The following is a 15,803-nucleotide window of genomic DNA, read 5'->3' as shown; positions in this document are numbered from 1 at the left end:
ATATATATATATATATATATATATATATATATATATATATATATATATACACATACACACACATACATACATACACACACACACACGCTATGTGTGGACATCACAATTGAATAAAACAAAGTGTGGATCCCAATGCCAACACACTAAAAATAATGACAGAAGGCAGAATATTGTTAGAAGCAGAAGAACTGTAGCAAACTAGTCGGACATATTTAATCAACACTTTTTAGAAAGTTGTGTAAATTTGCATTCAGGGAGCAAATGAACAATTAAAAAAAAGTCCTTACAAAAAGGTGTTCATTTAACACAATATTAAACATCCTAAATCATCTCTCATCTACTGAAGAAGGGGTCGTGCGATTATGTCAAGTACCCTGAAACGCGTCTAGGGTCTTATTTGTGTTAACATAGTACTATATACACCGGCATCTGTTTGGACTATCCAGGATTTACCTTGAGTTGAAGCCCGCTCTGGTTCCTGACGTCACCCGCCACAATAGAGATCGCATGAGAAACATTGCGCTCCTGCTAGAGCCCTAGCTCGGTTACGTATGCCGGGAGGCAGCAGAGGCAGGTGAGGGGGACCTCCGGCTGTCATGCTGGATGATCGGATCGCAGTGCTGCGGGTGATCCGATCATCCAAAGTACCGCAATGCTGCAGATGCTGTGATCTGTATTGGTCACAGCATCTGAGGGGTTACGGGCGGGTCCCTGGCTGCAGCAGCTTATCAGCAGCCGGGACCTGCCACACATGATGTGAGCATCGCTCCGATGCTCGCGGTTACGCATAGGACATAAATGTACGTCCTGGTGCGTTAAGTACCAGTTCACCAGGATGTACATTTACATCCTGCGTCATTAAGGGGTTAAAGGGTTATCCAGGAAAAAACTTTTCTTATATATCCACTGGCTCCAGAAAGTTAAACAGATTTGTAAATTACTTCTATTAAAAAATCTTAATTCTTTCAGTACTAATGAGCTGCTGAAGTTGAGTTGTTCTTTTCTGTCTAAGTGCTCTCTGATGACACGTGTCTTGGGAACTGTCCAGAGTAGAAGCAAATTCCCATAGCAAACCTCTTCTCTGTGCAGTTCCCGAGACAAGCAGAGATGACAGCAGAGAGCACTGTTGCCAGACATAAAACAACAACTCAACTTCAGCAGCTGATAATTATTGGAAGGAGTAAGATTTTTTAATAGAAGTAATTTACAAATATTTATATATTAAATACCTGCATGTAACCTCTTGAAACAAAACGTCTAGTGTTGTACCTTGGGGGGGAGGGGGGTGGGGGGAGAAAACATTGACATTTTGGGTCCAAGACCAGGAAACTCCACAGATCTTAATCCCATTGAGAACCTGTGGTCAATTGTCAAAGAAAAACAGAGAAATGGTGATAAACTCCAAGTAATGGTTAAACAAGAATCAGCCAGGATGTGGCTCAAAAGCTGATATGCAGCATGTCAGGGAGAACGGCAGAAGTCTTCAAAAAGGAAAGATCAAAACTGTAAATAGTGAGTCTTTGCATAAACTTGATGTATTTGATCTGAAAACACTGAAGCAGCAAACTTTGTGAAAACCTAGATTTGTGTCAGTCTTTTGGTCACAGCTGTATGTGAAGAAACAAAGCTGCCCTCCCCCACTTTCCCTCAATGTTTTACCAGACTCTCCTGACACATGCTGTATTGTAGTGTGGGGATTAAAATAGAAAAGGAGCAGGACAAGAAGAGGGTGTCACTAATGTCACTGGTGTATATATATATAATCTTCAGAGCTTCTGTAACAATCGTAACAGAATGTAAATATTTTATACAAAAGCCAATCATATGTGAGACCAGCTGACGAAGTCCTAGAAGTTGACCAGATCTATAAAATAAAATGCCTAAATAATGCTCTATTCCTGAACCAATTCTAACATCCCATTGCCTTTAGCCCTCCCTAGTCCATACACAAGACAAAAAAAATTTTTGGGCAATTTTGGGATCTTATCCAAAGAAATCTTGTAAAAAAAAAATAAATTAAAAAAACTAAAATAAAGAAAGGAACTTAAAACTCCAATTTTGGGCAATGGTAGGGGTTCTACATTGCATATTGATATCATTAAATGTATATAGAAATCTTTATTATTTGCAATATAACGAATGCTTGTAGAGGTAGAGATGTGCAGCGTTGTAGCCAATCACATGGCCCACAAGCAATATTACTTATCGGATGGGCATGCTGCACATGATAAGGGATTCTTCTCAGGCAGGCTCTGATCTCCCCACAAGAGCAATTTATACAGTGAAAGGATATAACAAAGGTTTTCTGTGAGAAAACCAACACAATTCGGTATGGAACAATCCGTTAGTAATTCACTTCACTCCAAAGAGTTATGGGTCACAATGAAGAATCATGCAAAACCGGCACTATCATCCTACCATCCACTTTTGAATTTGTCCCCATTTTCTATCATGATATCGATGGCTGTGCTAGAAAAGGCAACACTGAAATGTCAGAATAAAATACCTCCAAAGCTTCAAATACAGGCCGAAAATTTCCAAAATATTTTACCAACAGTTTCAGTATGTTCAGGATATGTTTTCATCCACCAATGATAAGTTTATAAACACTGAATACTCCATTGCTGTGTTCCCAACAGTGCACTAGAATGGGGGTCTGAAATCCTTTTCATTGCAGTTTTGTGGTGAGGAGTTGAAGGGAAGGATGAGAGACATTGCCGCCTTCAGTGGGGCCGTGAAAGGAAAGGCTGCAGACCAACTTGACCACAGATCCTGTGAATTTCCTCATTAACAGCCATTCGGTGAGAAGGAATACGTGACTTAGGACGCCCATTCTAGTGATCTGTGTGGGCTCAAAAAAAGCTACAGTATATTTGGAAATGTTAGAGTAGGTTCAAGGTGTGTTACATAAGGATATTGCCGCAGATTTCCATCTTTGTTGTTTTCTCACATGGTAAAGAGGTATAAGTAAATATATAAAATAAAGTGACAGTTACACTTAAAGGGGTACTCCCACCATCCCCTCAATGCAAGTCTATGGGAGGGGGCGTGACGGCCAGCACGCCCCCTCCCATAGACTTGCATTGAGGGGGCGGTAGTGACGTTACACGGGGGCGGAGTCCTGACGTCACGGATTTCCATTCCCGTAGTCGCGACTCAGATCCTCCAGCGCTTCCGCACGAAAAACAGGTGGGTGCCGCATGCAATACTGCGGGGGTCCCCAGCGGCGGGACCCCCGAGATCAGACATCTTATCCCCTATCCTTTGGATAGCGGATAAGATGTCTAGGGTGGGAGTACCCCTTTAAGTCTATATTGAGCTGTGTTCACAGTTTTGTTTGGGAAAGATATCTTAATTAAAACTGTTCACACACACACACAGTATATATTTATTTTATTCATTTTTTTTGACAACAGAATTATGTGCTAAGTGGATTATTTCAGTGTTCTATACAATATTGCATGCTTTCTTCAGTATTCAATACAAATAGCACTCCTCCCAAAATGACACTGACATTCCTGAGAATATGCCACGCAACCAAACAAATCAGCATGATGTTGGGGGAAAAAAAGAAAGTGCCCCGAAGTGTTAAACATATGCCAGGCTGCTACATCTGTACTATATTTACTAGGCAGAGCAAAAGCCTGGATTGTCCGATATTCCAGTCCAACAAGTTGCTAGGCAGTAATGTTACTGAAGACAGAAGGTTTAGAGGCACTGCACATATGCACAAACATTAAATATCCAAAGCCAGAGGTGACATTTATAGCACTGACCTATGAAAACTGTTGCTATAAACATAAGCAGAAATTCAGCAACTCTTCAGAAATGTATTCGGACACTTCTGTACACCCAGATTAGACTGTTATAAGTGCAGGACAACAGCAGGGATGCTACATGTTTAGCTAAAACCTCTACAGTCGAGCGACGGCAAATATCTGTATCAATTATTTAACCTGAATAACCATAAAGTTTCTTCCTGTTGATATTTTAAAGATATAAAAATGAACTGTGCTGGAAGAAATCTTTCCCACTCAACAAAAGATATATCATATAATAATAAACCAGCATATTTAATGGTCTCACGTGCTACCACTACAACTAGAGATGAGCGAACTTACAGTAAATTCGATTCGTCACGAACTTCTCAGCTCGGCTGTTGATGACTTATCCTGCATAAATTAGTTCAGCTTTCAGGTGCTCCGGTGGGCTGGAAAAGGTGGATACATTCCTAGGAGACTCTTACCTAGGACTGTAACCACCTTTTCCAGCCCACGGGAGCACCGGAAAGCTGAACTAATTTATGCAGGATAAGTAATCAACTGCTAAGTTCGCTCATCTCTAACTACAACCATGACTGCCACAAATCCTAAAGAGTTAAATTGTTCATTGCAGCCAAAAGTAGAGAAGCAGAAAACTGATTTCAGTTATGTGTGTTTAAGGACATAGGGGAAGATTTATGAACACCTGTCCAAAGGAAAAAGTTGCTGAGTTGCCCAGAGCAACCAATCAGATTGCTTCTATCCTTTTTTTAAAGGCCTGTGAGAAATGAAAGAAGAAATCTGATTGGTTGTTCTGGGCCACGCAGCAACTTTTCCTCCGCACAGGTTTTCATAAATCTTCCCCATTATCTACTGTCTGTGAAGGTTTAAAAAAACAAATGTCGCAGTGATTTTAATGTGCGTGGGACAAATTCATGAAATATTGCACAGAACTGGTTTTATAGGGCTGGTGGGATATAGCCTGAGTTAGGCTGGGTTCAAATCACGTTTTCTCCCATAGCCGTTACGCACAATGACATAAAACAGGTGCATATATGTGTCCATAATATGGCTGCAAGTCCCGGACCGACTATGTGTCTGATGACCTGAACTGACCCCGGTCAGTCAGGGTTAAGAGACCAGCAGTCAGGCCAGGACTTGTGGTCTTCATACAAACACTGAAATGCATCTGTAATACAGTAATGGCCTTAATGTTGGCACCCCTGAAAATTTTCTAGAAAATAAAGTGTTTCTCACAGAAAAGGATTGCAGTAACATATGTTTTGCTATACACACACGTTTATTTACTTTGTGTGTATTGGAACAAAACCAAAAAAGGGGAGGAAAAAAAGAAAATTGGACATAATGTCACACCAAACTCCAAAAATGGGTTGGACAAAATTATTGGCACCCTTAACTAAATATTTGGTTGCACACCCTTTGGAAAAAAGAACTGAAATCAGTTACTTCCTATAACCATCAATAAGATTCTTACACCTCTCAGCCGGAATGTTGGACCACTCTTGCTTTGCACACTGCTCCAGGTCTCTCTTATTGGAAGGGCACCTTTTCCCAACAGCAATTTTAAGATCTCTTCACAGGTGTTCAATAGAATTTAGGTCTGGACTCATTGCTGGCCACTTCAGAACTTTCAAGCGCTTTGTTGCCAAAATCTGTTGGTAATCCTCAGATTTCATGATGCCTTGAACACATTCAACGCACCCAAGTGCCAGAGGCAGCAAAACAACCCCAAAACATAATTGAACCTCCACCATATTTCACTGTAGGTACTGTGTTCTTTTCTTTGTAGGCCTCATTCAGTTTTCGGTATACATTAGAATGATGTGCTTTACCAAAAAGCTCTATCTTGGTCTAATCGGTCCACAAAATGTTTCACCAGAAGAATTTTTGCCTACTCAAGTCCATTTTGGTAAAATGTAGTCTTGCTTTTTTATATGTCTGTGTCTGCAGTGGGGTAATCCTGGGTCTCCTGCCATAGCGTTTCATTTCATTTTAATGCTGACTGATAGTTCGCGCTGACACTGATGCTACCTGAGCCTGCAGGACAGCTTGAATATCTTTGGAACTTGTTTGAGGCTGCTTATCCATCATCCGGACTATAATGCGTTGACACCTTTCATCAATTTTTCTCTTCTGTCTACGCCCAGGGAGATTAGCTACAGTGTCACGGGTTGCAAACTTCTTGATAATGTTGCGCACTGTGAAAAAGGCAAATCTAGATCTCTGAAGATGGACTTGTAACCTTGAGATTGTTGATATTTTTCCACAATTTTGGTACTCAAGTCCTCAGACAGTTCTTTTTCTCTTCTTTCTGTTGTCCATGCTTAGTGTGGCACACACAGACACACAATGCAAAGACTAAGTGAACTTCTCTCCTTTTTATCTGCTTTCAGGTGCGTTTAAAGGAGCATCACATGCTTAAAACAATCTTATTTTTCCCAAATTTTGAAAGGATGCCAATAATTTTGTCCAGCTCATTTTTGGAGTTTGTTGTGACATTATGTTCAATTTGATTTTTTTCCTCCCTTTTTGATTTTGTTCCAATAGACATAAATGGAATAAACATGTGTATAGCAAAACATGTGTTAATGCAATCCTTTTCTGTGAGAAATACTTCATTTTCTAGAAAAAAATCAGGGGTGCCAACATTTACGGCCATGACTGTATGCAGGTGTAAAACTGGCCTTAAACCATGTAAGTAAAAGCCAATGCTGTACAGATGAAACTCAAGGATTTACCTCCTTCTGCTGTCGCTCGAGCTCTCGCATGCGGATATCTCGTGCTTCTGCCCGGGCTGCTCTTTTTGCTGCCAGCCTTGCCTCCGCCTGATCAAAAGGAAAACAACAGTTAACTTTTTTTAATTCAATTTATTTAAGTTTTGTCTCCAAAAAGTGGTTGTTTTATTCCTCACAATAAAACACTACAATACAAATAGTGGCAATGTGTGACCAGTGAAAAAAATACAGTAGTATTTGCTACAATGCGTTATCGATTATACCTACTGATGATAATGTGTCCATATACAGTAATGCCAGACCCAGTGGGGTTCATAGGAAATGTATTGTTAAGGACCCTATCTTACCTCACTTGAACAGTCCTGCCTATCAACTGTAGGTCCCCTGTCCTTGTGACCTGGCTTGCCCTACATTGGAATATAAGTCCATAGGTAGAAGAAAGCAAGTACTGCACTGCCCCGTACCTGAATGAGCGGGAGGCAGTGTGAATACAGTCCTACACCTGGGCACAAGAAACTCTGCTGGTCACCGAGCTCAATCCTCCGGGAGAGAAACAATGTTCAAGCTTAAAAGAAGAAGTAAGGAGGCACTAGTATTGGTGCCACTGCGAAGTTTATTCCTTTAAGTCAGAGATACAACATTGGCCGACAGGCTGTTTCTCACTCACATGCGCTTAATCATGGCCATTACCTCTAACACCTCCCCTCCACCTTTATATCTGAGATGTGAACAACTTTATCAGTATGCAAAAAGGTAAAACACATTATAATAAAAACATTAAAAAAGTTACACCAACAAAAATAATACTCGGAGGCTCATGTATGCACAGTTATAAATGCGCAAGAATATTTTCTCTCTTTCACCAAGGAGGTACAGGACAGTTACAAATAGTTTTACAAATAATATGGTAAAATATTTACTTGTATAGTAGAAATCAGCAGATATAATAACTAGCTTTTTAACCCCTTAACGACCAAGGACGTATATTTACGTCCTTGTCCGGCTCCCGCGATATAACGCGGGGTCACGCAATGACCCCGTGTCATATCGGGTCGGTCCCGGTATGTAACTGAAGCCGGGACCCGGGGCTAATAGTGTCCGTGGTGCCACACGCTATTAACCCTTTAGACGAAAGTCTAAAACGAAAGTGAAAGCTTCCCGGCTGCTCAGTGGGGCTGATCGGGTTTATGTTACTAAAAAGAAGAATTTTTTAAAAGGCAAATTATGTGCAGTGTGATTTTTTCTATATGTCTGATTGGGACCACCACAGTGAAAATGCTGTGTCCTGATCAGCTGGGACACGAGCGGAGGTCCTCTTATCTTCCTCCGGCGTGTCCCTTTGGCGATTGATTGATCCAAGCCTGATAACACTGATCAATGCAAAGCTATGGCTTTGCAGTGAACGGTGTATAAGATCAGTGTGTGCAGTGTTATAGCACCCTATGGGAGCTATAACACTGCAAAAAAAGTGTAAAAAAAAATAAAAAGTTAATAAATGTAATTTAACCCTTTCCCTAAGAAAAGTCCAAATCACCCCCCTTTTCCCATAGAAAAAAAACAAACAAACATGTAAATAAAAATAAATATAAACATATGTGGTATTGCCGCGTGTGTAAATGTCTGCACTATAAAAATGTATCATTAATTAAACCACACGGTCAATGGCGTACACGCAAAAAATTTCCAAAGTCCAAAATAAGGTATTTTTAATGAAAAAATTCATAAAAAGCTATCAAACGGCCGATCAATACAAAAATGGTACCGCTAAAAACTTAAGATCCTGGTGCAAAAAATGAGCCCTCATACTGCCGCATATGCGATAAAATAAAAACGTTATAGGGGTCAGAAGATGACAATTTTAAACGTATAAATTTTTCTGCATGTAGTTATGACATAATGAAACCTATATAAGTAGGGTATCATTTTAATCATATGGACCTACAGAATAAAGATAATGTACTGCGTAGAAACAGAAGCCCCTAAAAGTTACAAAATGGCGTTTTTCTTAAATTTCGTCAAACAATGATTTTTCTTCTGTTTCCGCAGATTTTTGGGTAAAATTACTTATGTGACTGCCAAGTAGAATTGGTGGTGCAAAAAATAAGCCATCATATGGATTTTTAGGTGCAAAATTGAAAGGGTTATTATTTTTTAAAAGGTGAGGAGGAAAAAACGAAAGTGCAAAAATGGAAAAACCTGTGGTCCTTAAGGGGTTAATCACTTAATTGTCCAACTGACAGGAAAATTACTAACCAGTGGGCAACTATCATTTAACACTGTTTAACACTCAGGAGGAAATACACTTAAAGGGGTTATCCAGGGAAAAAAAAAATGTATATATCAACTGGCTCCAGGGAGTTAAACAGATTTGTAAATTACTTCTATAAAAAAATCTTAATCCTTTCAGTACTTATGATCTGCTGAAGTTGAGTTGTTCTTTTCTGTCTAAGTGCTCTCTGATGACACGTGTCTCTGGAGCTGTCCAGAGTAGAAGCAAATCCCCATAGAAAACCTCTCCCGAGACAAGCAGAGATGTCAGCAGAGAGCACTGTTGCCAGACAGAAAAGAACATCTCAACTTCAGCAGCTGATAATTATTGGAAGGAGTAAGATTTTTTTAATAGAAGTAATTTTCAAATCAGTTTAACTTTCTGGAGCCAGTTGATTATAAAGTTTTTTCCTGGAATACCCCTTTAAATCGCTCTGTTTGTTTAAGCCCAAAGGGCCAAGGGGTTCAGTGCGTAAAATCCCGGTTTCTCTCTGTAACAATAGTTTATTTCTGTCCCCTCCTCTACTAGGTATCTCCTGGACCGTCAAACCTAAAAACAGTAATTTTGAAGTATTATTATCATAAACATTCATCATATGTTTCACAAATCTTGGACAACCCGTTCCAGTTATTAGTGATCGCAGATGTTCTCTAAAACGTACATACATAGGTCTAATAGTTTGTCCTATATAATAATGGCCGCAATTACAAACTAATGCATAGATTACAAAACTGGTTTTTTATGTAATGAATTGTTTAATGATTATGGTTTCTGGACCTAAACATATATTAGTATTGTACAGGTGCTGGCAAATTTTACATTGTCCACATCTATAATTTCCCTGTGGTAATAGTTTTTTCAACCAATCATTACATGTATCACCAGATCGAGTCATGCAATTTTTAACCAAAACATCGCAGTGGTTTTTATGTTCTTCTAAGAGAAATTCGAGGTCTGGAATCCATTGTTTCTTTTAATATGCCAGTTATTTTAAATAGCATTATGTATGGGTCTTTCCATAGCATTAAAATCAAATGAAAAAGAATAAGTTTTATTTTTTATATTTTTTTTATTTCCCCTTGTGACTTATTCTTTGAAGTGCTGGTGTAATTGCATTTATATTTTTCTTTCGTGACGGTTTGAATAATAATTGTTCACGAGGGATGGTAGCCGCACGATTTTTTGCCTCTTCTAACAAATGCTTAGGATAGCCTCTTTTAAGTAACCGTTCACACAGTTCGTCCTCTTGTATTAAAAGAAGATTCCTCACTAGAATTAATTCTCCTTAATCTTACCATCTGCCCAAAGGGTATAGCTTTTTTTTTTTCTTTTTTTTTAACATGTTGCGGATGATAGCTCTCGTACCGTAACAGTGCATTAGTGGCAGTGGGTAATCGATAGCATTCGACCTGTAAAGCTTAATTTATTACTTTTAATTCCACGTCTAAAAATACTAGACTAAATTTGTCAAAAATGCTGGTAAAAGACATGCTATACGTATTGTCATTCAATGAAGTTATACATTTCGGAAATTGTACCTCTGTACCTGACCAAACTATTAGAGACAACAACTGTTTTAATGGATCTTTCATAGAGAAAATAAGATCCTTCTCTAATACCAAATCCTTCTCTAATACAAATGGTTAAATGTTTAAGGGGTTCTCTCAGGTCGGTCCTTCTGGCTTTCTCCAATTTACTGGCCTGTTTGCAGCAGGTGGAGGTGGTCTGGAAAGCTGAAGTGGGGAAGATTAAAGTTAAAGTGGGGAAGATAAGCAATTTGCATAACTCCCATAGATTTTAATGGGAGTTGCGCAAGCAAACAGCACAGCCATGCAGGATATTCTGTAAACAGCATGGACCGAGAGGTTACGTCATTTGTTTAACTCCCATTAAAGGGTTATTCCGGCTTTATACATCTTGATAGGGGATAAGATGTATGATCGCAGGGGTCGTGCCGCAGGGGACCCCCGCGATCTCTGTGCAGCCCCCGGCATTCTGTGCCGGGGCGCTGCCACCGAGACGGGGACATGACGTCACTAGGGGGCATGGCCGTGATGTCATGTCCGTATTTCAGAGGCAGTGCCCCGACACAATGCCGGGGGCTGTACCAAGATCGCGGGGTCCCCAGCGGCAGGACCCCTGCGATCATATATCTTATCCCCTATCCTTTGGATAGGGGATAGGATGTATAAAGCCGGAATACCCCTTTAAAGTCTCAATTTAACTTCCCAACTTCGGCTGCTGTCAGCTTTCCCGACCATTTCTGGCTGCTGCACAGGCTGGAGGAGCAGAGAAATCCGGAATGATTGAGCTGGGACTACTACCTTTAATGCTACTGACTGTATGTGACATAAGGCAAGCAAATCATAACAAGGACAGGCTTCTTTATAGGGGCCATCACAAAGACAACCACTTTGATATGGCCTAAGAACATATGAGCATCATGTAGGATGATTTCCCACTAGGGACTCCCCTCCATTGGCCACAATTGAGAGCTGCTCTATACAATTGGCACTCATATTGGCAGACTTGGATATCCTGATATCCTATGGATGGCCACTCATTCAAATGATCTTTTATAAAATATTCTTTATTGAAAAATTCAAAATGAGGAGTACAGTGGTATCACCAGAGGTGTGGAAAAAAAAAAAAACTACTTGTCCAAAGGACTAAAACAAAGGCCAATCCCTTGTGTCCTCATGATAATCTACTTGTCCAGTTTTTGCACGTTGTTTTTTTTTCCTCCTCCCACTATAATAGCCATAACTCTTATTTTTCCATCTACAGACCCATATGAGGGCTTGTTTTTTTTTGTGGACCAATGCTCTGAAACAAAAAAAATATATATATGTTTTTACGCCATTTACCTTGAGGTCCAACTGACCTGTTATGTTGATACTTAAAGTTGTCCTGATTACAGCAATACCCAATTTGTAAAGTTTCTGTAATGTTTTAAAACATTTTTAAAAAATTCTAAACGTTAAAAAAAAATCTAATTGCCATTTTTTTTTCTTATACCAGGCTGTATGATGGCTCATTTTTTTGCGCCGTAATCTGTTTGTATCATTGCAATTTTGGTATCGATTTTATTTTATTTTGGGATAAGATGTTTTTGTTTTTTTGTTTACATTTACTTCATTTACCGTACGGGATATATAATGTTATATTTTAATAGTTAATAGTTCGGAGAATTGCACATGCGGAGATACCAAATATGTTTATTTTTATTATGTTTATGATTTTTTTTTTTTATAGGAATAGGAGGAGATTAAAATTTTTAATAGGAAAGGGGTTAATGTCTCTCTTTTTAACTTTTATTAAACTTTTTTTTAAACACTATTAGTCCCTTAGGGGACTTTTAAGAAGAATTATTAGATTCCTCATACAGATTAATGCAGTTCTATTGAACTCCATTGATCTGTGTGCTCTGTGCTCCATTGATAAAGCCTGGCCCGGCCAGGCTCTATCAATGACAGAGCCATGGTTCCATAGGAAGTAGAGGTAAGCCCTCTGGCTACCTTTACAGTGGAGAACGGCCCTCTGGGCATGTGTAGCCTAATTTACATAATAATAAAAAGGCTTATACCTTGGCGCTGTAAAGAACGGTTTAGTTAAAAAAGATATGCTCGGAATTCCCTATCTAGCCATGGGCATATTCACACACAGGTTTTTCTGTTGACAGGTCCGCTTTAATACAATGTAGATATTTTAGGTAAGCAGATTGTAAAGTCTGTGTGCCAGAAATAAAGCCGTATGCACTCATGGTCTCATTTACATACAAGTTTCATTGTCTGCGGCTGTAGCACAATCAGGTCTTTTGCAGGAAGCCCCAGGGGCCACATACCGAGAAGGGTATTTTCTAATTAAACACACCTTTAGGTTTGGACAAGAAACATGGCTGTTCTTGAGCTACTAGACGACAGCTATAGAAACGTACAAGGGAGAGTAGTTTAAATTATTTAGAATGCTTAGCCAATCAGAATAGAAATGTTGCCAGGGAGCACCTCAATAAAACACTGAATATACAGATAAGATGGCAGCCTGTATTCTGCTAACAGAATAGTACAGTGCCTGACTGCTGGCTTTTCAGTGAACGTCATAGCATATAAAGTCACTTTGATACTAAGGGTTCTTAAACTTGCTCTAATAAATAGGTGTATGTTCAACAAAGGAGACCCCTTTAAGGCTGATGACTAAAAGCACATGATGTGTTCTGGCCTGCGCCAATCATTCATACACTACTGGCAACTCTACACAGAATTAAGCTGCATGTAGTAAGATTTACAGAAGAAAAAAGTGCCTGTTTGGCTGGAAAACATGTTTCCATGGCTTTACAAGACAAAACAAAAACAGGGAAACCGGCCTAATTTCTACATCCACTAAAAATAGAAAAACACCATTATAGATTTACAAGCATTAATACACATTTCCTAACTGCCAGTTACCACAGGCGAGAAACGCTTGTAGCTGTTGCTTCCTTATGTCCACTACAGTCATGACGTTTAGGTATCTTTCAATTAAAAATGGTGAGGGCTAATAAGCATCTTATTTTTCACTTTACAAAACAGTTGGATCTGGGTTATATTTTTTCTTAGTAGAGATAAGCACTTTATTCCTGTCTGAACGCTTCTTTAGCTGCAAAGCCTAGACATTTTATCACACTGAGCTATAGTGACAGCTGCCTTGTATTTCAGTTTTGTGACAGTCCCATTTCTAACATGGTTGTCATATCTTACACACCATGAAAGCTGTCGTTACTAATAAGGCAATAAAGCAGGAAGATGCATTTTCTCCACTAAGTCTGGCCATCAGGAATTTTAGTAAATGAACATTTGTAATGTTTATAATCTACAGGTGCACTAAAACCAGTAACTAAGAACCAGTCTACAGTCATGGACTTTGCTACTGCATGTGCATATTTCATGAAGTCCAGGTGCTACACCTAATCCCAGCCTATGGATTGCTTCCATCAATTATTTACAGTGCTCACATTTATAATTTCACTGACTGTAACCTACACAAAGTAGTTTGTTCTATGTGCATTCACATTAACATATATTCCTCCAACCAGACAGGTGTCCTCAAACAGTTGCCTCAGCACCGCCCATCTCTACAGAGGATTTACAAAAATGGAAACCGTCTTGGCAAGATTTGGTGGAATGATAAAAATAACTACAAGCCAAAGCATACAAAGGTTTCCAGCAAATTCTATTGCTTAGGATAATCTTACCATCACTTAGGAGGTAAAGTGAGTTTTCGATCTCACAAAGTGATGACATATTGTTATGGTATACTCCAATATTCTGGTTAGTGGGACCTCTACAATCTGAAGAATGAAGGGACCGCTGTGCTTCTTTGTTACTTTGCGGCATGATGCCATCAGGCCCCAAACTGCAGGAAAAAGCACCATTCTTCTATAAAGATGCTGACAATGCAGAAGGAATACAAATAAAACTTGAGGGTCTCCTATATACTGTGTCTTTCCATTCAGCAAAAGTCTCCACGTGTGAAGATCACACCTGTTGGCACTTGTGGACTGTGGGGTCTTCATAGAGGGCACAACAGCTGATCACCATGTATTGAATACTATATATAGGACAACAACTTCCGAGTTTCACAATGTGGCACAGAAACCAGCTTAACTGCCTACTGATAGCAAGGCCATCTGCTAACCCACACTGACTTATGTGCCTATATACACTGCTCAAAAAAATAAAGGGAACACTTAAACAACACAATGTAACTCCAAGTCAATCACACTTCTGTCAAATCACACTGTCCACTCAGGAAGCAACACTGATTGACAATCAATTTCACATGATGTTGTGCAAATGGAACAGACAACAGATGGAAATTATAGGCAATTAGGAAGACACCCCAAATAAAGAAGTGGTTCTGTAGGTGGTGACCACAGACCACTTCTCAGTTCCTATGCTTCCTAGCTGATGTTTTGGTCACTTTTGAATGCTGGCAGTGCTTTTAGTCTAGTGGTAGCATGAGACGGAGTCTACAACCCACACAAAAGGCTCAGGTAGTGCAGCTTATCCAGGATGGCACATCAATGCGAGCTGTGGCAAGAAGGTTTGCTGTGTCTGTCAATGTAGTGTCCAGATTCCTCCTAATGGAAGACAATTCTAGACCTCATGTGGCTGGAGTGTGTCAGCAGTTCATGCAAGAGGAAGGCATTGATGCTATGGAATGGCCTGCCCTTTCCCCAGAACTGAATCCGACTGAGCACATCTGGGACATCATGTCTCGCTCCATCCACCACAGACTGTCCAGGAGTTGGCGGATGCTTTAGTCAGGGGCTGGGAGTACATTCTTCAGGAAACCATCCACTACCTCATCAGGAGCATGCCCAGGCGTTGTAGGGAGGTCATACGGGCACATGGAGGCCACACACACTACTGAGCCTCATTTTGACTTGTTTTAAGTACATTACGTCAAAGTTGGATGAGCCTGTAGTGTAGTTTTCCACTCTGATATTGAGTGTGACTCCATATCCAGACCAACATAGGTTGATAAATTTGATTTCCATTGATAATTTGTATGTGATTTTGTTGTCAGGACATTTAACTATGTAAAGACTAAAGTATTTCAAACAATTAGTTCATTCATTCAGATCTAGGATGTGTTATCTTGAGCAGTGTATCAAGACATTTTTTAAGCTATGAGAGGAAGAAATAACCTACTGACTGTTAAAGATGGCTGCAATCTATAAGGCCGTGTTCACATTTACCTGATAAGAAAACTTTGCATCCAGAGCAACTTTGGTTTATCTGGTGCAACAATGCAAGATCACTAATCATATGTGAACCTGGCCTAAGTCTATACCTGGGGAAAACTCACAAATAAAATGCAATAATGCAAAGTATTTATAAAACCATTACAAGCTATTCTATTATTGGAATTTAATTGATATCATTATAAATAGTATGCAGCATTATCCATAAAAGTCTCCACACCTGACCACCAATTCATAACTTTACCGTACTTTCACACAGGACAGGTCCACTG

General features: G+C 39.6%; 1 protein-coding gene across 13 annotated transcripts in view; it reads right to left on the bottom strand.

The window, feature by feature from the left end:
• LRRFIP2 (LRR binding FLII interacting protein 2) overlaps window positions 1-15,803 on the bottom strand; it is a 162,744-nt gene that overhangs the window by 92,760 nt on the left and 54,181 nt on the right. For 12 of the 13 annotated variants that reach the window (XM_056520355.1, XM_056520365.1, XM_056520356.1 and 9 more), the window contains exon 3: window positions 6,521-6,607. In XM_056520355.1, the coding sequence (XP_056376330.1) occupies window positions 6,521-6,607 (87 nt within the window). Of the gene's footprint in view, window positions 1-2,418; window positions 2,470-6,520; window positions 6,608-15,803 lie in introns of all 13 variants that reach the window. The other variant, XM_056520354.1, reaches the window with a different exon arrangement.

Source organism: Hyla sarda, chromosome 5, assembly GCF_029499605.1.
Source record: "Hyla sarda isolate aHylSar1 chromosome 5, aHylSar1.hap1, whole genome shotgun sequence".
In the NCBI taxonomy this organism is placed as follows: Eukaryota; Metazoa; Chordata; class Amphibia; order Anura; family Hylidae; genus Hyla; species Hyla sarda.
This window is presented reverse-complemented; position numbering and strand designations above follow the sequence as displayed.